The sequence below is a fragment of the Mytilus edulis genome, chromosome 9 (assembly GCF_963676685.1).
Source record: "Mytilus edulis chromosome 9, xbMytEdul2.2, whole genome shotgun sequence".
Lineage (NCBI taxonomy): Eukaryota > Metazoa > Mollusca > Bivalvia > Mytilida > Mytilidae > Mytilus > Mytilus edulis.
Genome location: NC_092352.1, coordinates 73,756,300 through 73,778,046, shown reverse-complemented (window position 1 = coordinate 73,778,046; position 21,747 = coordinate 73,756,300). Strand labels below are relative to the sequence as shown.

Here is a 21,747-nt window from a genome sequence, read left to right as displayed (position 1 = left end):
GAGCAGCTATAGGTCACCGATCGTACGAACTTCGACAATGATATGATTGCCAATGAGACTAATATCCATCATGCAGAACTGACGTAGGACTGAGCAGCTATAGGTCACCGATCGTACGAACTTCGACAATGATATGATTGCCAATGAGACTAATCTCCATCATGCAGACCAACTGACGTAGGACTGAGCCGCTATAGGTCACCGATCGTACGAACTTCGACAATGATTTGATTGCCAATGAGACTAATATCCATCATGCAGACCAACTGACGTAGGACTGAGCAGCTATAGGTCACCGATCGTACGAACCTCGACAATGATATGATTGCCAATGAGACTAATATCCATCATGCAGACCAACTGACGTAGGACTGAGCAGCTATAGGTCACCGATCGTTCGAACCTCGACAATGATGTGATTGCCATCATGCAGACCAACTGACGTTGGACTAAGCAGCTATAGGTCACCGATCGTACGAACTTCGACAATGATATGATTGCCAATGAGACTAATATCCATCATGCAGAACTGACGTAGGACTGAGCCGCTATAGGTCACCGATCGTACGAACTTCGACAATGATATGATTGCCAATGAGACTAATCTCCATCATGCAGACCAACTGACGTAGGACTGAGCAGCTATAGGTCACCGATCGTACGAACTTCGACAATGATATGATTGCCAATGAGACTAATCTCCATCATGCAGACCAACTGACGTAGGACTGAGCAGCTATAGGTCACCGATCGTACGAACTTCGACAATGATATGATTGCCAATGAGACTAATATCCATCATGCAGACCAACTGACGTAGGACTGAGCAGCTATAGGTCACCGATCGTACGAACTTCGACAATGATATGATTGCCAATGAGACTAATCTCCATCATGCAGACCAACTGACGTAGGACTGAGCAGCTATAGGTCACCGATCGTACGAACTTCGACAATGATATGATTGCCAATGAGACTAATATCCATCATGCAGAACTGACGTAGGACTGAGCAGCTATAGGTCACCGATCGTACGAACTTCGACAATGATATGATTGCCAATGAGACTAATATCCATCATGCAGAACTGACGTAGGACTGAGCCGCTATAGGTCACCGATCGTACGAACTTCGACAATGATATGATTGCCAATGAGACTAATATCCATCATGCAGAACTGACGTAGGACTGAGCAGATATAGGTCACCGATCGTACGAACCTCGACAATGATGTGATTGCCAATGAGACTAATCTCCATCATGCAGACCAACTGACGTAGGACTGAGCCGCTATAGGTCACCGATCGTACGAACTTCGACAATGATATGATTGCCAATGAGACTAATATCCATCATGCAGAACTGACGTAGGACTGAGCAGCTATAGGTCACCGATCGTACGAACTTCGACAATGATATGATTGCCAATGAGACTAATCTCCATCATGCAGACCAACTGACGTAGGACTGAACAGCTATAGGTCACCGATCGTACGAACTTCGACAGTGATTTGATTGCCAATGAGACTAATATCCATCATGCAGACCAACTGACGTAGGACTGAGCAGCTATAGGTCACCGATCGTACGAACTTCGACAATGATGTGATTGCCAATGAGACTAATCTCCATCATGAAGACCAACTGACGTAGGACTGAGCAGCTATAGGTCACCGATCGGACGAACTTCGACAATGATATGATTGCCAATGAGACTAATCTCCATCGATCATGCAGACCAACTGACGTAGGACTGAGCAGCTATAGGTCACCGATCGTACGAACTTCGACAGTGATATGATTGCCAATGAGACTAATCTCCATCATGCAGACCAACTGACGTAGGACTGAGCAGCTATAGGTCACCGATCGTACGAACCTCGACAATGATATGATTGCCAATGAGACTAATCTCCATCATGCAGACCAACTGACGTAGGACTGAGCAGCTATATGTCACCGATCGTACGAACTTCGACAATGATATGATTGCCAATGAGACTAATCTCCATCATGCAGACCAACTGACGTAGGACTGAGCAGCTATAGTTCACCGATCGTACGAACTTCGACAATGATATGATTGCCAATGAGACTAATCTCCATCATGCAGACCAACTGACGTAGGACTGAGCAGCTATATGTCACCGATCGTACGAACTTCGACAATGATATGATTGCCAATGAGACTAATCTCCATCATGTAGACCAACTGACGTAGGACTGAGCAGCTAAATTTCACCGATCGTACGAACTTCGACAATGATGTGATTGCCAATGATACTACTCTCGATCAGAGACCAAATGCATGACTCAGAAGTAAACATCTAGAATGGTTATAAGGGGATTCTGAAATATATATGAATCAAAGAAAATGTTAGATATGAATGAACGAAACAATGACACAACAAAACAATAACTAATTAACGACACATTTTTTCTATTTATTTTTTACCTTTGATAATTAAAAACATATCACCAAGCAGACATGAAACTAAGAGAAACATACATTTGGACGTATATATACATGTAAAATCCTCACCGTGACATAATAAAACATAACTTTGGCCATATACCTGTATATGTGAAAGCAGACATATGAAAAAAAAAAACCGTAACCTTGGCTTTATGTACATGGAAAAAAAAACAGACAGAAAACAAGAATGAGTCCACAGTACACGGATGCCCCAATCGCACTATCATTTTCTATGTTCAGTGGACCGTAAAATTGGGTTACAAATCTTATGTGGCATTTTAATATGAAAGATCATATCATAGGGAGCATGTGTACTAAGTTTCAAGTTGATTGGACTTCAACTTCTTCATAATATACCATGACCAAAACTTTAAACTGAAGCAGGACAGACGGACGAACGGACGGACGGACGAACGAACGAACGAACGGACGGACGGACGAACGAACGAACGAACGAACGGACGGACGGACGAACGAACGAACGGACGGACGGACGGATGAACGGACAAACGGACATACAGACTAGAAAACATAATGCTCATAAATGGGGCATAAAAATAAAGAAAACTTAACTTTGACCTTACACATGTAAAACATTTCAATCATTCAGCGGTATATGAATTGTTAACAGATGATGTTTTATTTTTATTAAAATAACTGTGTTTTTAAATAAGTATAATTCGAATACAAATTGTTTATAGATATATTGTACTAAAATAATACATGTATGTATGTAAATATAAAATAAATATCGATTTAGATCTTATAATCTGTAGTCATTTATTTTTGTCTTCCTGTAAGATATATATATATCTCACATGTTTCCCTGAATAGTATAGTTAATTGTTACACATGAATTCTAAAACATTCATTTGAAATTAATTACTGCAAGGAATCCAATTATCAGGCTCTGAAGAACTATTCTTGTAAATGAGGGACAAGCACGCCAGGATGTGGTTTAATCTGAAACAATTTAACATAGAACAGAGCGTTGAGCTAAGCTAAGTCGATTGGTAAGTACAGCACCTTTATACTATGATATATCTACTTTTTTTAATCTATATTTATTTTGAAATAAATGGGTTATTTTTGTGCAATATGTCAATTACATGTAGCATTTTGTATTTTACTATTCGTGCTTTATGCTTATTATTTACCGTGATTCGTAAATCGGTAAAAAGCGAACATGCAAGGTATTTTGAAAAATTCTTATTCAGTCGTTCAGCGTGAAATGACCATTTGTTTCCCCTTTTTGTGCTCTTACCCCTCCATTTCAAGACGTGCATTAATATAAGATCTTACAAGTATTTACAAACGGGAAAAAAAGCTTGGCTTAATTGTATCATGCATATGGTAAAGATATCTTAAGAACTATACAAATGATGTCGTTAACAGTCATAGACAAGAAAATTACGTTTTATTAATTGTTTACTTCCGTTTTCTCATTTGGCTAATATGGTGGTTACACACACTAACGTACAAACTTGAATTGTATATATTTATACTATATTCAATTACGGATGAGGTAAATATGTTGTTTGTTGACTTTTGAAGGAAAACAAAACTTATATTCACTGAGGTAAATGACCGAATTAAGTAAATATCAGTTTTCAAGTCAATTACCGTATTTGTTATTATAGATATTCCATAGATAATTATGTATATTCAATGACAATTCAAGGTAACAGAACATGTCATTAAGTGGGATAAATATCAATTTCTTCAGGTTAACACTCTGTTAAAACTAAATGCAATTCGCAACGGAAAACATACTGAAACAATACTAATTGGTGAAGGCCGTACGGTGACCTATAGTTGCTATTTCTGTATCATCTGGTCTCTTGCGGAGAGTTGTCTCATTGGCAACCATACCACATCTTCTTTTTTTTTATAATGGTTTACTTTTACAAATTGTGACTATAGGATGAAAGTTGTCTCATTGTCACTCATAACACATCTTCTTATACGTATCTATTGAAAAATGTTTGGTGCATCTCTATAAAAATCCATAATCAGAAGAAAAGACAGGCAATGTCATATATAGTCGGGCATGGCAAAACAAACACAATTAAAACAGACAGACAGACAAACATCAATTGAGCCACTACACATATAAATAAATACTAATTTATTTTTAAAACACGATCACCATCTTATATATATATATATTGATGAACTCATAATACATAGTACTGGGATTTCATTATTATTTGTTGGATACCAATTTTCGTGGATTGCATGGGTATAGACGAAACACGGAATTAAATGTTGAACGAATGACAAACTACCTGTAGGCTCTTATGAAGACTTCAACAAATCCACGAAATTAAATGTAAACGAACATGAAAGTTTTCCTAAATCCACGATATTGGTGCCCATACAAATACATGAAACCACAGAAAACGGTTGAATAAAAGGAGACGTTAGTTTAAAGCAATGAGATAGCAACCCAACATAACATTGGAAAAATTATCTAGCTATGATTGAACTTCTTATAATGCTTTTTTTTGCAACCTCTCCTTTAAAAATCGCAAATCTGTTAATAAAAGAAACTATAAAGTCTGAATTCCCCCAAAAATACCAGATCCTCGAAAGGTGCTATTGTCCCTATAAAGTGTAGGGGGAGGGGGGATGAAAAAAAAATCTCCTTTTTTAACAAACTGATCATTAATATGAACTGTCCAATATCTTATTTATATAAAACATATGAAATCAATATAAAGTTGTTAACCCCCAATGCATTTTAATATTGAACTTGATAAAAAATAAGTACGGAATCTCGAGAAGTCATAACCATTTGTGCACTTACCAATAGGACGTTACCCTCCCCTCAGTGATCGTTCCTCATTATTATCACAATATCAGCTGATAACGTACATTTTCTCGCATACTAGACAGCTTTATTTGTCCTTATTTATCAGAAAATGCTTCGTTGGAACAGACAGTTACGATCATCTTAAGTAGAAGTTACGATCATCGTTGATAAAAATAAAAAAGAGTCACGATCATCATCGTGACTTTTTGTATCTCGATTTTCATTCTTCATGTTGCTTTTCCATCCGGTCCGAAAAAAATATTTCAATGGCAATGTTTATAAAGATGTTTCTTGACATGATACAAATCTGAAAATAAGCTGTTAAAGTGGAGAAATCAGCCTTATAAAATTTCCCTATATTTGTGTCCGCCATATTGAGATGATCGTAACTGCAGTTACGATCATCACGTTGACACCGGTGCTCACCACCATAAGATCTTCAATTTAGATGTTTTAGATGAAGTAAAGAACCACATAATATATGCTATTGAAACCCATGAACACATTAACGTACATGACTTTGAACACGAACACTATTTCGTATCTAGTAATAATATACATGTATATATATGCGCTTAATTTATTAAAAAAAAAATGAATCCGGGATACTTGTCCATGTATTTTTTAAATTGGTTATTTGATGTGTACATCTTTTTGACTAATATAGGTCCGGACACGTTTTATATAGTATGTATTCTTGTGACATATCATTTATCATCTTGTGTGTGAATATTTTTTTACCATCCAGAGGCGGATTTGGGTGCCCCCCCCCCCCCTTTATGAGAAAACAATTTGGTTGATTATATAGAGAAGCACTGAAGCGTGACGGGAGCGGCCCCCTCTTAGGCAGCCAATGGGCCCCACATTGAAATTTCTAGATCCGCCACTGCCATCAATCGATCATTATGTGCATGCATGATATTGGAGTATAGCTTTTTGTTAGATTTTCATTTGTTTCCGCATACGCTAGTTAATTGCATTCGGAACTTCATTTGAAATAAACATTTGCTTTGTCAGTTCATGACAACTTTTGTTGTCAAGAAGCGAACAAATAAATTATCAAATTGGAAATGAACAATGTTACGTCAAATACAAATCAAATATGTAATCGAAAATTACACCAAAAAGGAAATTATGCTGTTTCCAATGTCAAAACTAATATGGTATCATAACGTGTTGGTATTTGGCGGAATCTTAAATTTGCTGTGCTCACTATAAAAGATAGAATGCTTTTCGCCAGGAAATTGCTTTTCTGACAGTTGTCATAACTTGTTTAATATTTGATCTAGAAAGTGTTAGAAAGGAAATTGAACATTCAGACAAATTATATTTAGTCGAATCTCTTCGTGCGAGTCGTTTCTCTTACAACCGTAGATCAGTCACTCGGGCTTTGTCGATTGGCTTAATTGTAATTACTTGCAATCTGTCCATATACTATTAGACATTTATACATTTGAGGAACGATAATTAGTCTAAAATTACATGATTGTTTTGCTTAATATTATGCAAGCAGTTTCAATTTGCATGAGAATGTGTTATATTTCTTAATGCGGTTATAGACTGAAACTGAAGATAATGGTTAGAAAAGTTTGACCTTTGTTGAAGGCATAACTGTCACGTGACAATCATGTACAGAAATGAAAGCGCCATTACCTTGCACTATGTCTTTTTCAAGATCGCGTATAGGATTATGTTTTATAAATCATTTCTGCTGATGGTAGTTGGTAAACCTGCTAATATGCATATGCATTGATTGCTTATTGCATGCTGAAAGTCCAATGGCAAATACGTATAACATAATGAGACGAGAACAAAATAATGATGTATGCAGTTAACTTATTGAACAAACATTTCTGCTATTCGTACAAAATGTCAACGCTTTTACACCCCGAATGAGATTACAAAAAGAAACATTCATAAAACTTAAATAACAAGAAATCTATGAAAATTTAAGGTTCCGGAATAAAAACATCTGAGTAATACACAAGCCTCTCTGCGCCAAGTGTTACGATCAAGTCAACCTCCACCACTCTGGATCATACCCCCTTGGCGACCGAAGACGAGTAAGACAAGAACTGGATATATTTGATAAAATTTAGAATGGAAATGGGGAGTATGTCAAAGAGACAGCAACCCGACCAACGAACCCGTCTGAGAATTAGATCGACGCGCAGACTCAGAGTCTAAAGTGCTAGTTCACTAAGTAACTATGCGCATAATAATCCTCCTCATTATCTGTATATAATCACATTATTCCTCAATGTCACTTGTTTGGCGGATAGATTGTAAATATAGTTGTCAAGTCTATGGTTAGACAGTAGACTTGCCTCCAGCTATATAATGAATAACTAACCTAAAAGTTGCGGGAGGAAAATACCCTGTGCTGAGCTCTTATGGGGACTACAGGCTCTTGTCCTGGGACAGGTACAGTCACATTTGTTAATTACTTGTCATTAGGTTTTTGGTGAAAATTGTGCAATGATTTTATAACCTCTCCATATTTTTACATAGAGAATGTGGAGAGTTTTGTTGTCTTTGAACACTCCCCCGTCTGTATAAGCAAACTGTAAAAATCAGTTGGAAAGGTCTTGACTCATCAGAATGGTATTACGAAAACAAGACACAAAACAAATACTATAAACCAAACGATAAACCCAAAAGTACCGGTATAGATGTTTTACTTGTACTTGTGACTGAAAGCTTAATTTCATAGCCTAATTTCAATTAAAAGCACGAGAAAAGTGATGAACCTTTGTCTATGATTTCTTATGTGTGTAGTAGTTTATAATTTGAGCTTTGTTACACCTTATCATTTCTTTTTGTCATTCGTGTTTTATGAAAGCCATCATACAAAGTTTCCAATTCCTATGTTTACTGTTGTTGTGTGATATTTCTCTTGTGCTACTTCATTTCCTCACTTCCAGAGTGCCACGCTATTTTGACGTTAAGAACCCTAGTTTGAAACAACACTTTGAAGATTCCGTAGATGACATGTTGCAATGCTAAATGATGTCTGTTCCTATCCAATTTACTCACATTTTCCATTTGCAGTCCAAATCTCCCCGACCTTCATTCTTCATCGCTTCTATTGTAAGACCTACCTTATTTTAGTTACAAGTATAGAATTTATTGTACACTTGTTCTCGTCCTGAACATGAATGACATATTTGCTACTGGACGTTTAGAACCCAACAATCAATCTTCACTGTCGGACAGTTTGTTCCTTGAAATTGGTATAAAATGATAAAAAAGATGTGGTATGATTGTCAATTTAATCCACAATAGACCAAATGACACAGAAATGAACAATTGTATGTCACTTACTTGGAAAATAGAAATAAAGATAAAGAGTTCACTAATAATGAATGTTGACTCTAACATAACTCAAAAGTTCGAATTTTGTAATAATAGTAATCATCGAATGAAAATAAAATAAAATCGGATGAATACAAAATCTGCAAGCTTAGACGAATTACAAAATATTTGCTTCAATCATATAAATTACTGCGTGAAATTCTATAATAAGCGGAGTACTTTAAGTCACACGTGGCATTATCAAGAAGAATTGTGCGACAATTGTCATGGCGATTAAAAAGGATTAGTGGGTAACAATAACATGTATGCATATATATAGATATAAAAAAGATACTGCGGTCTGCGAGCATGTTATTTACCTTCTAAATGTATAAAAATTATTCACGATCAGCGGTAATATTAAACATAAACGTGACAGTGCTAGACAGAATTCGACACTGCGAGAACTTTAAACACATCTATTGTTGTGGCAATGTACACCCGATCGATGCCAGATATCTTGATACATTATCCTGCTGCTAAATAATGTAATACACGTTAAATTCGTCATGCTAGACACATACAAAAACATTTCGCTCCCGCCATGCAGTGTTTCGGACTGACATGTGCTTTAAGTAAGATTGCTTATTATAATTAGATGTAAGGGATTATCGTGACTATGAGATAAAAAAACGGCAAAACAAGCTCTGTAGCTTTGCCTTTAATATTCCAAGATCATATAGGGACTTTATACTATAAGAATAATTTATACACCAACAAGATATATTTAAAATGTATTTTCCATAAATGAATACAGAATGAAGCAGAAATTGTTAAGTCTTGTCTTCTTCAACTTTATACTTGTTTTGATCTGAGCGTCACTGATGAGTCTAATGTAGACGAAACGCGCGTCTATCGTATTAAATTATAATCCTGGTACCTTTGATAACTATTAAGGTTAAATGGATACAGTATAGACTATTTATACTAAAGATAAGTCACAATTTATCATTGTTCAACACGAACCTTTTTTGTTGTTGTTTCTTGACATTTCACAACACTGTAAAACGTGATTGGGCAATAAAACAAAAGATGTTTCCTGCTCTTTGATAATCAGGTTTCATATAAATACTTATTATATTTGGTTTGATCAATATTTCATATAAATGTGAGCAACGTCGTGATATTTAACCACGTTTTACATCGGTACTTTACCTTATTATTAGAATTAAGGAACATATAAATCAGTATCGGTTGTACTAGGTATTGAAATTACCACATTAACTGAAATATTTCTTGGTGGGGCGTATATCATTACTAGAACGGTCAACGCTCTTACAACCCTATAACATTTCTTAAGGAAGCACAATTTATGACAAAAATAAGCAAAGACCCATCGAAACAACATCTGATAAACAAATTTAATAATACTTTTAGATATTTGGATAATATTTTGGCTCTCAATAATGACTTCAGTATATATATTAAAGAAATTTATCCTGTTGAACTTACTTTAAATAAAGCTAATACTAACAATGACCACTGTCCTTTCCTCGATCTTGATATCTATATTACTAACGGAAAGCTGAATACTAAAAGTTATGATAAAAGAGATGATTTTTCATTTCCTATCGTTAATTATCCAGTTTTAGATGGTGACGTTCCCTTGTCACCATCTTGCGGTGTTTATATATCTCAACTTGTACGATTCGCTCGTGTATGTAACAATGCTTTAGATTTTAACGAGAGAAATTTATGTATTACTGAAAAATTATTACACCAGGGTTTTCGATATCACAAACTAGTCAAAACATTTACTAAATTTTATCATCGGTATAAGGACATCATTCGTAAATATAGCTCAACATGCAGACTTCTTATACGTTCAGGTATTTCACATCCAATTTTTTATGGAAATATTCTTTATAAAGCACAAAGGTGTCAGTATTCAACTCAAAAACTAACAAAACCTTTGAATAGACTTATTAAGAAGGGATATAGTTACGATACTGTTGTCAGGTCATTAAAGATTGCATATTTTGGCGTTAATATTGATTCACTTAAGGGTCTTTGCATCGGAACTAAACACATTTATTCAAAAACCAGTTGTTGGCATGACACGGGTTATGTTCTTCTCATATATGTTATGATGGTATGATACTAAACCCCAAACGGGAAGGATTGTGCCTGATGTTCATATGATGAAATCATAATCTTTCAGTCAGTTTGATTGAAGTCTGGAGCTGGCATGTCAGTTAACTGCTAGTAGTCTGTTGTTATTTATGTATTATTGTCATTTTGTTTATTTTCTTTGGTTACATCTTCTGACATCAGACTCGGACTTCTCTTGAACTGAATTTTTATGTGCGTATTGTTATGCGTTTACTTTTCTACATTGGCTAGAGGTATAGGGGAGGGTTAAGATCTCACAAACATGTTTAACCCCGCCGCATTTTTGCGCCTGTCCCAAGTCAGGAGCCTCTGGCCTTTGTTAGTCTTGTATTATTTTAATTTTAGTTTCTTGTGTACAATTTGGAAATTAGTATGGCGTTCATTATCACTGAACTAGTATATATTTGTTCAGGGGCCAGCTGAAGGACGCCTCCGGGTGCGGGAATTTCTCGCTACATTGAAGACCTGTTGGTGACCTTCTGCTGTTGTTTTTTTCTATGGTCGGGTTGTTGTCTCTTTGGCACATTCCCCATTTCCATTCTCAATTTTATTCTTATAATTACATTGTTTTGCTAGGACCATAAAAATACAATTTCAAATCAAGTTTTTCTTTTATTTACCTGTTCATTTTATTGTGTCATCATATCAAAATACATTTTGAAATAATTACATTACATTACATGTATCATGTTTCATTATAAAAGAGGGACAATCAAACTCACAGATCTAAAACTAACTGACAACGCCATGGCCAAAAATAAAAAGACAAACAGACAAACAATAGCACAGAAGACATAACATAGAAAACAAAAGACTAAGCCACAACCTAGGGGTGATTTCATTATACAAGTTACGTTATTTTGATTGGCTAACAGCAATATCGCGTCACTCTGAAATCAACCTTCATTCAAATTTTCAAAATGAATGTCACTTTTATTATGACTCGAGCGCTAGCTTTCGCAATAAAGTGCTCAGGTAAATAAAAAAAACTTTGATAGATATCATGTGTTCATGATTTTTGGCCCAAAAAATGAACTATAATTACATGCTCCTTTTAGCAGTTTCATAGGACTGGTTTGTAAAACAGTTAACCGATATAAAAAAAATACTGTAACATTGTTTTATTTATTAATATTTGTTGTGTGTTTGTTGTTTCTTCTTATTTCAGGGGGAGGGGTATCGTATCTCAAATACAAACAAAAATTAACTTTAAAAAATCGCCATCTCGCCACAAACGATGAATTATGAAAACATCTTCATATTCCGGACGCCAGTCTTTGCTCCTTTGTAATAAATCTACATACCAAAAAACAAATATGAAGCTTAGAAATGGAAAAATATTAAATACAAACTCGTTCAAAGGGTATCTACACGTCTCAATCTTCAGAATCGCTTATCTAAAAATACTACCATCGCTAACGTTTATAACAATAAAAATCGTGGTTACCCTTCTATCGATAAGTGTCATGCCAAAAAATGACTTACGTGTCCCCGTCTTTCCACCAACAATACAGTAAGGTCCACATTTAATGGTCGCACATTTTCTCTAAATTTTGAAACTGATATTACTTGAAAAACAAACAGTATTATTTATTTACTCACATGAAACAAACCGGGATGCGGTATTCAGTACGTAGGTGAAACTGGGCGATATTTATCTAAACGCACGCAAGAACACCTGTATCGTTTTAAAAGACCCAATAAATTCAAAAGTATCATTTATCAACATCTTAAAAAGCACAATCATCATATTAAATATTTAACAGTTCAACCTTTAGAAGTAGTAAATAAGCAGCCTGGTGAATCTCATTCCAAGTTTGTACGATCACGAAAAATAAATGAATTAAATTGGATTAAAAAATTACAGACAGTCTACCCTCTCGGTCTTAATGATAATATCATGGGAATTGGCAATATATCAAGAACCGATTCTGTTAACATTTTGGATATAGTTTCTAAAACTGTTCGTAAAAATCGTTCTCATGGACGCAGAAAAAATCGCAATCAAAGAAAATTTCGGACCAACCATACAAATATTTCGGACCTAATTTCCATTTCAAAAAACAACGGCAGACATTATCTGTTAACCAAGCTTTGTTCTTTACCTATAAATAAATTAAATAAAATTTTAGAGGATTGCAACACAATTTCATATTACAGTCCTAAGTATGAAATTGTCCAAATTATAATGGCATATTGTTATTCTAAACTGTTTCCAAAAATTGATCGCCCTGAAGATCATAAAAAACATTTTATTAAAATAAAGTATGTCAATAAAGGTTTTGATTTTTTAAATATTGCCGGTATTTTTAACGACCATTCTGTTAAAGACCAAATTCCTGGATATTTTGATAATACTGAACTCCCTCTCATTTGTTATATTTACAAGAAATCTACCCGAAAATATGTGTTTAATTATAGCCAATTGTGTAAAGATGTAAATATCACTGAAAATACACCTATGTCGTGTAATTGCAGTAATTCAGAATACACCTATGGACCAATTTCCCATGTTATAACAGGAGACCTTAACATCGTTCGCGACCGAGAGTTAAAATCATTCCTCAGTAAAGGACCTAAATATCGTCCCCCGTCAACTATTAACTGGAATGAGTGTCGTAATATCATCAACGACTCACTCCGCGCCTACTGTTTGAAATGGGTAAAACGGGAAAAAGCTGACAAAAAATCTTTGGACTCTTTTTTTAATTCAGTAATGAAGATAGTTGATATTCGAATACAACATTTTAAAGAACATTTTACCCTCAACAAAAACTATAAAAACCCTATTTCGCGTATCAAAAATAAACTAACAGAACTAGCCAAGGAATTTGTTTTTGTCCCGGCTGATAAAGCTGCTAATAATATCATTATTGTTTGACGTAAATTTTATATAGAGGTTCTGCAAAAGGAAATCACGAATTCACCAACATTCCAACTGACTTCATTTTCAGAAAACGACATCTGTAACAAACATAAACTTTTAGCTACTTCTTTACAAGCAGAACCAAACACAATGAAAGTCCCAACTATGTACTGGCTTCCGAAGCTGCACAAAAAACCTTACAAATATAGATTTATTTCATCTTCTAGCCATTGTTCAACTACTAAATTGTCTGTTTTACTTACTAGTACACTTGGTACAATAAAAAACCTGATAATAAATTGTTCAAATAAGGCCTTTGAAAATAGTGGAATTAATTACTTTTGGAGTGTCAAAAACTCGTTGGAAGTACTTGATAAATTGCATGCATATATTGGTGATTTTGAATCTGTTCAAAGTTTTGATTTTTCTACCCTATATACCACTTTGCCTCATATTCTTATTAAGAAAAAATTCACATCCCTAATTAACTGGGCATTTAAAAAGTCGGAATGCGAGTACATATGTTCAAACTCTTTTAGATCATTTTTTAGTAGCAATAAACAAAAGAACTATGTCAATTGGACATGCTTTGATACTATTTATGCACTTGAATTTTTACTTGATAACATTTTTGTTCGCTTTGGAGATTCCGTATATCGTCAAGTTATTGGAATTCCAATGGGGACTAACTGTGCACCACTTATTGCGGACCTATTTTTGTATTGTTATGAGTTACAATTTATGACTAAAATTAGCAAAGACCCATCAAAACAACATTTGATACAAAAATTTAACAATACTTTTAGATATTTGGATGATATATTGGCTCTAAATAATGACGACTTTAGTATGTATACTAAAGAAATTTATCCTGTAGAACTTACTTTAAATAAAGCTAATGATAACAATGACCACTGCCCTTTCCTCGATCTTGATATCTATATCATAAACGGGAAGCTTAATACAAAAATTTATGATAAAAGAGATGATTTTTCATTTCCTATTGTTAATTATCCATTTTTAGATGGTGACGTTCCCTTGTCACCATCTTATGGTGTTTATATATCTCAACTTGTACGATTCGCTCGTGTATGTAACAATGTATTAGATTTTAGCGAGAGAAATTTATGTATTACTGAAAAATTATTACACCAGGGTTTTCGATATCACAAACTGGTCAAAACATTTACTAAATTTTATCACCGGTATAAGGAAATAATTCGTAAATATAACTCAACATGCAGACATCTTATACGTTCAGGTATTTCACATCCAAAATTTTATGGAAATATTCTTTATAAAGCACAAAAATGTCAGTATTCTCCTCAGAAACTAACAAAACCTTTAAATAGACTTATTAAAAGGGGATATAGTTACGATACTGTTGTCAGGTCATTAAAGATTGCATATTTTGGCTTTAACATTGATTCACTGATAGGGTCTTTGCATCGGAACTAAACACATTTATTTCTTAAAAAAACAGTTGTTGGCATGACACGGGTTATGTTCTTCTCATATATTTTATGATAGTATGATACTAAACCCCTAACGGGAGGGATTGTACCTGATATTCATATGATGAAGACATAATCTTTCAATCAGTTTAATTGAGGTCTGGAGCTGGCATGTCAGTTAACTGCTAGTAGTCTGTTGTTATTTATGTATTATTGTCATTTTATTTATTTTCTTTTGTTACATCTTTTGACATCAGACTCGGACTTCTCTTGAACTGAATTTTAATGTGCGTATTGTTATTCTTTTACTTTTCTACATTGGCTAGAGGTATAGGGGGAGGGTTGAGATCTCATAAACATGTTTAACCCCGCCGCAATTTTGCGCCTGTCCCAAGTCAGGAGCCTCTGGCCTTTGTTAGTCTTGTATGATTTTAAATTTTAGTTTCTTGTGTATAATTCGGAGTTTAGTATGACGTCCATTATCACTGTACTATTATGCATATTTTAGGGGCCAGCTGAAGGACACCTACGGGTGCGGGAATTCTCGCTACATTGAAGACCCATTGGTTGCCTTCGGCTGTTGTTTGCTCTATGGTCGGTTGGTTGTCGCTTTGACATATTCACCATTTCCTTTCTCAATTTTATCTGTATTAAACTATACAAGTAAAACCTAGCGCTTTCCACTTGTCGATTAACTATATTTGTTCAATCAATGCAAGCTAGAATTTCATCTATCACCTGTGTGTAATAAAAACAATAATTAATACCTTGTAGATTCATTTTAATAAACTTAATTAACAGTTCTAACCGCTTTTTATACCTCAAAAGGAAAAATATATTATAGATTTATCAATATGAAGTAATTATCCATATCAATAACCAATTTGTTGGTTAATTGTATTACAGTTACAAGATATTGAACAATTTACGGACAGCAACTTATATACTCAACCTCACATATAACACACCACTTCTTCCAATAAAAAGTAATTTGATATAATTTTGTTTTGTTTTTGCGAAACAATTTCAAAATAAACCTTTGGTATACAGAATAATTTTCGTTTTAGTGGTGAAAATGAATAAGGTAATACATGCATGTACTTTTAGTTCAGCCGAAGAAGTCAAAATCAAAAGTCCAAGATTAGTTTATTTCAAATTTATTACGGCCGATTTCAATGAGTGTGTATGGAAAGGTAGAATCCTTGGTTAGCTTGCTTGTAAGCTGAACCGTGAAGTCATTATTATGTAAGGTATACTACCCTGCTTTCGAAGTAGTCTAGTCTTGAAGACAAATAGATTGGTTATATGTCAAACTAGTCTACTTTTAACTTTAGTTAATAGTGACTTCACGGTTCAGCTAACAAGCAAGCTAACCAAAGATATTACCATTAGCTACATACTGACTGAAATCTGCTGTAACCCTGATTGTTATAAAAACGAATTATTTATCAAAACATCTATTGTTATTTGCAAGTGGGAATAGAAGGAATAGTATTTTTAAAAAGTGGGAATAGGAGGAAGACACCCACAGAATGTATAATTGCTAATTACTATACACACATTGTGTGCAATTGTTGGTTTTATTTTATCTCTAGCCAAAAGTTTACCGGATGCAATGGGAATTTTTACGCAAGGACATTACTAAAAATGTTGTGTTCCGTTTAAAAATGTTGAGTATATTCGAGTCTTATGAAACATAGAATGCATGGATTAAGGCTGTATACAGTATTTAGAAAATGAATGTAAGTTGAGACGGTTCTGATATTTAATAACTTTCATATTGATCAGAAACTGAGATTGAATAGATTTTTTGTAGCAATTAGGATTTTATAAGTGTCATGAGAGTTCAAGAGTATCGTAAAATGTATATATTGAAGTAAAGTGTTTAGAACGAGTTCGAAGTTGTTTTTTGTTCAGTAAGGAATGTAGCAATTACAAGTAATTGTTAACTAAGTAAACGTGTTTTTATTACATACTTATTATTCTATCAAGGTAAGTCTACACACACCAAATACATGAATTTTTACTAAAAAAAAAATAAAAATTGTATATATAGTTCTTCCGACATTTCCGTGGGTGAATAAGGAATAAGACTAAATACTGATAGGGAAACAGTTAAAACATTTTGTCCGAGTCGGTGAGTACGCCTCCCTGTGAAAGTTACCATGTGATCTATAATGTTGAATAAACAACTCAGCGTGTGTGGTTCTAATTAACGTCCTGTTTTCGTTTGGATTAGTAGAAAATGAAATATTTGCCGTTGAACTTTATACGCATTAATAATTAATCTACCTAGGGCTTTTTTCTAAGCATGTAGTCTTATAAACTTTTGTGTGTAGACTGTTAGTCTTTCGTGACAGAGTCAGCATAGTAGACAATGTTTTGTATCGGCGTTTTTACTTTGTAATGATGGGCGGTTATAGCGTTGACCTTTGCCAATGCCTGTTGGGGAAAACATGAAGTTAATACGATGCATTTAAATGAGGCTATACAACAAAGATGTAAAGAAGACCGAGATTTAATAATTGAAATAAAAGAAGTCCTGCGACATTATGAAATGAGGGTCTGGATGGGGGTCTGTTATTCTGTAAACATTTAATTTTCACCCCTTTTTTCTCTAATCTTAAAAAAAAATAACCCCTTTTTTCTCTAATCTTCGAAAAATTAGACCACGCATTTCTCTAATCTTCATTTTTTTTGCACGTTATTCTCTAATCTTCATTTTTTAGGGCATTATTCTTTAATCATTTAACCCCATTCAAACCCTCATGACATACTGACTTGCCCTTTTGCAGTCGAGGGAAGTATACGTGTAAACATGTACATACGACTCTTGGTTAATTCAAAGAAGCACAACTCTACGTTGGCGACAATGAACACCACCCTGAGTATGATTAATGGCTGACTTTCTGTTTGTACTTCCTGTTAACGTAACTTTTCTTAGATCTCTAATCTGTAACAGTTAATAACGATTTAAAATTGTAGTTGAAATCGATCAATCAGTTTTGTGAATTTTGATTATTCGAAAAGGAATAATAAAAAAAAGAAATATATTATGATGGTTAGCAAACTGAAAAGCTATTAATTCATTGCAAAAATATGCATTTGATTTATAAGGGCCTATTACCTTTAGACTAATGTTTAATGTCACAATGGGTACAACTGCCTTTTAAATGTTTTTGTATGTATAGCTAGAAGACGAGAACGACTGTGTCCAACTTATTAATGCAGGAAAGTCTCCAGTAAGACTCGTAATACATGTATGTTATTGTTTTTCATGCATTTTTGGTATTGCTTCTCTTTTTCTAAATCTCACCAAAATAAATTTTAAAATTTTTAAATTTACATTTCATAATTCTAATAAGAACGTTAACAAGGGTCTTGCAATTTTAATATTTTTTCTTCCAGTGAAATGATAAAAACAAATGTTTGGCAATATATAAATTTTAAAAACCCAGTAGGGTACTAAACTGATTTGATTCTCGGTTTAAAAAATTCTAAGGTCACAGGTACTTTCAAAAGAGACATCAGGTCGCAAGGTGATCAACCAACCTATTTCAAAGCTTTGTATCATTGCTGTTATAGTTTAATACACAAACAACCTTGTCAGCCTCATTCCTGTTTAAACTCATATCAGACCCAGTCATATAAAGTTTAATTAATTTTGTCCTTAATTTACATGAAATACTTGTCACTGGACGTTATCAGACAATATTCAGGCAAAAACGAGCCACCCACCTTTTCAAGGAAATTTATAATTCACTGATTTTTTTTCTCGACATCAAATTACCTGTTTAAAAAGTCCATAATGGATATAAGAAGAAAAGAAAAACAATAGCCGCGCGAAAAGAGGGACGAAAGATACCAAAGGGACAGTCAAACTCATAAATCTAAAACAAACTGACAACACCATGGATAAAAATGAAAAAGACAAACAGAAAAACAATAGTACACATGACACAACATAGAAAACTAAAGAATAAACAACACGAACCCCACCAAAAACTAGGGATGATCTCAGGTGCTCCGGAAGGGTAAGCAGATCCTGCTCCACATGTGTTATGCATACATATAAGAAACGAAATGGAAAGCACAAGTGCTTGATACTTTAGAACTGATTAGTCCGATATTTATATTCACTCTTATTTAAATAATAGAACTTAACCTCAAAGGAAAAAAAAAGGAAACCATCTGTTGTGTAAATTACAAAATACATTTGAGTGTTATTTACTTTGCTCTTACTACTAAACGGTTGTATTGAACACTTTTGTTCCAGTCTATTGATAATGCATCAAACTTCAATAAATAGTGTTTATCTTTTAAACATAGATAAAAGTAATGTATTATCCTATAAATATATGTGTTCGTTCTTCAGGTCCAAACAGAATTTTAGATGCGATCATTTGAAATTGATAGTGTTTTTGTATTTGCAAATATCAATTTTCGTAGATATGAGAATTGAAGAAGAAAAAAACCACAATTATATATTTTTTTTATTTTTACATGCATTGGATACTTGTTTCATTTGCTAGTCTTAAGGCATTACATGTAAATGATCAACAGCACTGATAATACCGTATATAGAATTCTCTCACCTAAAGCTTATTGCAATATCATAACATAGATATGAACTATATTATATTTTGTTTTTCCAGGAAAATTGAGTCGTTAAACATTATTGATTAACTTCATGGTATACGAAGCTAAACGCACAAATCATCTTCAAAGAGAAAGAGGCTTTGTCTCAACAGTGGTTTATATTTTCAGAATAATTTGATATTTCACCGCGGAATTATATTATATGTTACTTACCGTTTTTATACTCGACCATGAGTTAAAAAAAGTGATTTTTTATTCAATCACTATCTGCACGATTATAAAAAAGAGAATAAGAATAAAGTAAAGAGATCAAATTATGGAATTAGTACGTGAATGTGAATGTGTTGTACGGACCCGGGACGTCTGTGATGACCACATGTTAAAGTAAAACTAATTACTGAAAACAATAGACAATATCTGTGATTTCAACGATTCAGTATTATTGGTTATTAGAACAATACGTGTTCAAAACTACAATGTACCTGTCTCCTTTAAATATTTTCTACACCAACGTCGAACATCTGTCGGAGGATTTACTCACAGAGACGGATTTAGAAAGAAAAGTTAAAAGTTACAAGGATAAAGAACAGATTCCAAAATTACAAGTATTTTATAAATGTGGACGTTATTTTACGCTAAACAATGCAGAACTCCGAGTGTGTCGAAAATTACAAAATGACGGTTTTTGTCATAGAATCAAAGTGGAAAAAGTACCGGTGAAACGAATTCCGAAAGGTATTTTGGATACGATGGAGGTACCAGAAACAGACTGTCCCATCACTAGGGGTAAGTTCATTTATATCGTTTAGAAGGTTAGATTGTCATAACAGACAATATTTTGGTTCGTTTTATTTTTAATTACAGTGTATCTACGGGGCGCCGAATGGGACTTGGGTGGTTTTGTACAAAATTCAATTCTGTCATAACAAAATCATTTTTGTCTTACAAAACTATGTGATATAGACTTGTTTTATGAGAACTTCAATTTTGTGATGACAAAATTCATTTTTGTAGACAAAATTCATTTTTGTAGACAAAATTCATTTTTTGTCATGACAAAATTCATTTTTGTCATGACGAAAGTCAATTTTGTCAAAAAGGTATGCAAATATAAACTGATTTGCATACAAAATTGACTTTTGTTACCTGAAATGGAAATTAAAGCACAAAAGTCAATTGTGTGAGACAAGATTCAATTTTGTGAGACAAAATTGACTTTTGTGAGACAAAATTCATTTTTTTTTAGACAGAATCAAATTTTGTCAATTTTGTCTCACAAGAGTTAATTTTGTATGCAAATAAGTTTATATTTGCATATCACAAAAATGAATTTTGTCATCACAAAATTGAAGTTGCCACAAAACAAGTCTGTATCGCATAGTTTTGTAAGACACAAATGATTTTGTTATAACAGAATTGAATTTTGTACAAAACCACAAGAGTCTCATTCGGCGCCCCGTAGCACAGGGCTATTCGTCCCTATCCCTATACCGGGATTGTGTTAATACAGTTTAATATGAGATCATACACAACTTATCGATTCTTTCTGTTAGTTGCACGTTATAAACCATATAGGGAATGTCATGCTCTGTACACAAATGGTGCCCTTTCAGCATCAGTTGTTAAGAGTGGGCTTATTTTTTGTAGCCACAGAACAAAGTTTACTCTAATTTACCCCTTGTTGCATTAACCCCCCCCCCCTTTACTGTGTTTCTCACTGTCTGTCCGTTTCTTATCTATTTCTGTTTTATGTTCATCGCCAATATAACTATATGACTTGGGTTTATGTCTTTGTAAGCGAAATATTCTTCTGTTTAAGAGTAAACTTACCTATATACTTTTCTTGAAGGAGGAACACACAAATATTTTGTTTATCATTTTAATTGGGCAAATTCAAGAATACTTGGGTCGAAACGCTCTATATGAAGGCAAATGAATATATGCCGTTCCCATATGCATAAACACACTATGATATTGATATAAAAGAATGAGACTAGTGGCATGCTTAAACTATTTACAATAAAGTATTTAAGATGAATTTAAAAAAATTTATTGTTTAATATGTAAACA

At 33.9% G+C, this 21,747-nt stretch overlaps 1 protein-coding gene across 2 annotated transcripts in view; it reads left to right on the top strand.

The window, feature by feature from the left end:
• The first annotated feature begins 3,260 nt into the window (after positions 1-3,260).
• The window catches only part of LOC139488993 (uncharacterized), a 43,080-nt gene continuing 24,593 nt past the window's right edge, over positions 3,261-21,747 (top strand). Inside the window, exons 1-2 of one of the 2 annotated variants that reach the window (XM_071275011.1) lie at positions 3,261-3,490; positions 19,734-20,463. In XM_071275011.1, the coding sequence (XP_071131112.1) occupies positions 20,154-20,463 (310 nt within the window). In that variant the 5' untranslated portion in view covers positions 3,261-3,490; positions 19,734-20,153. Of the gene's footprint in view, positions 3,491-16,976; positions 17,071-19,733; positions 20,464-21,747 lie in introns of those variants that run through there. The other variant, XM_071275012.1, reaches the window with a different exon arrangement.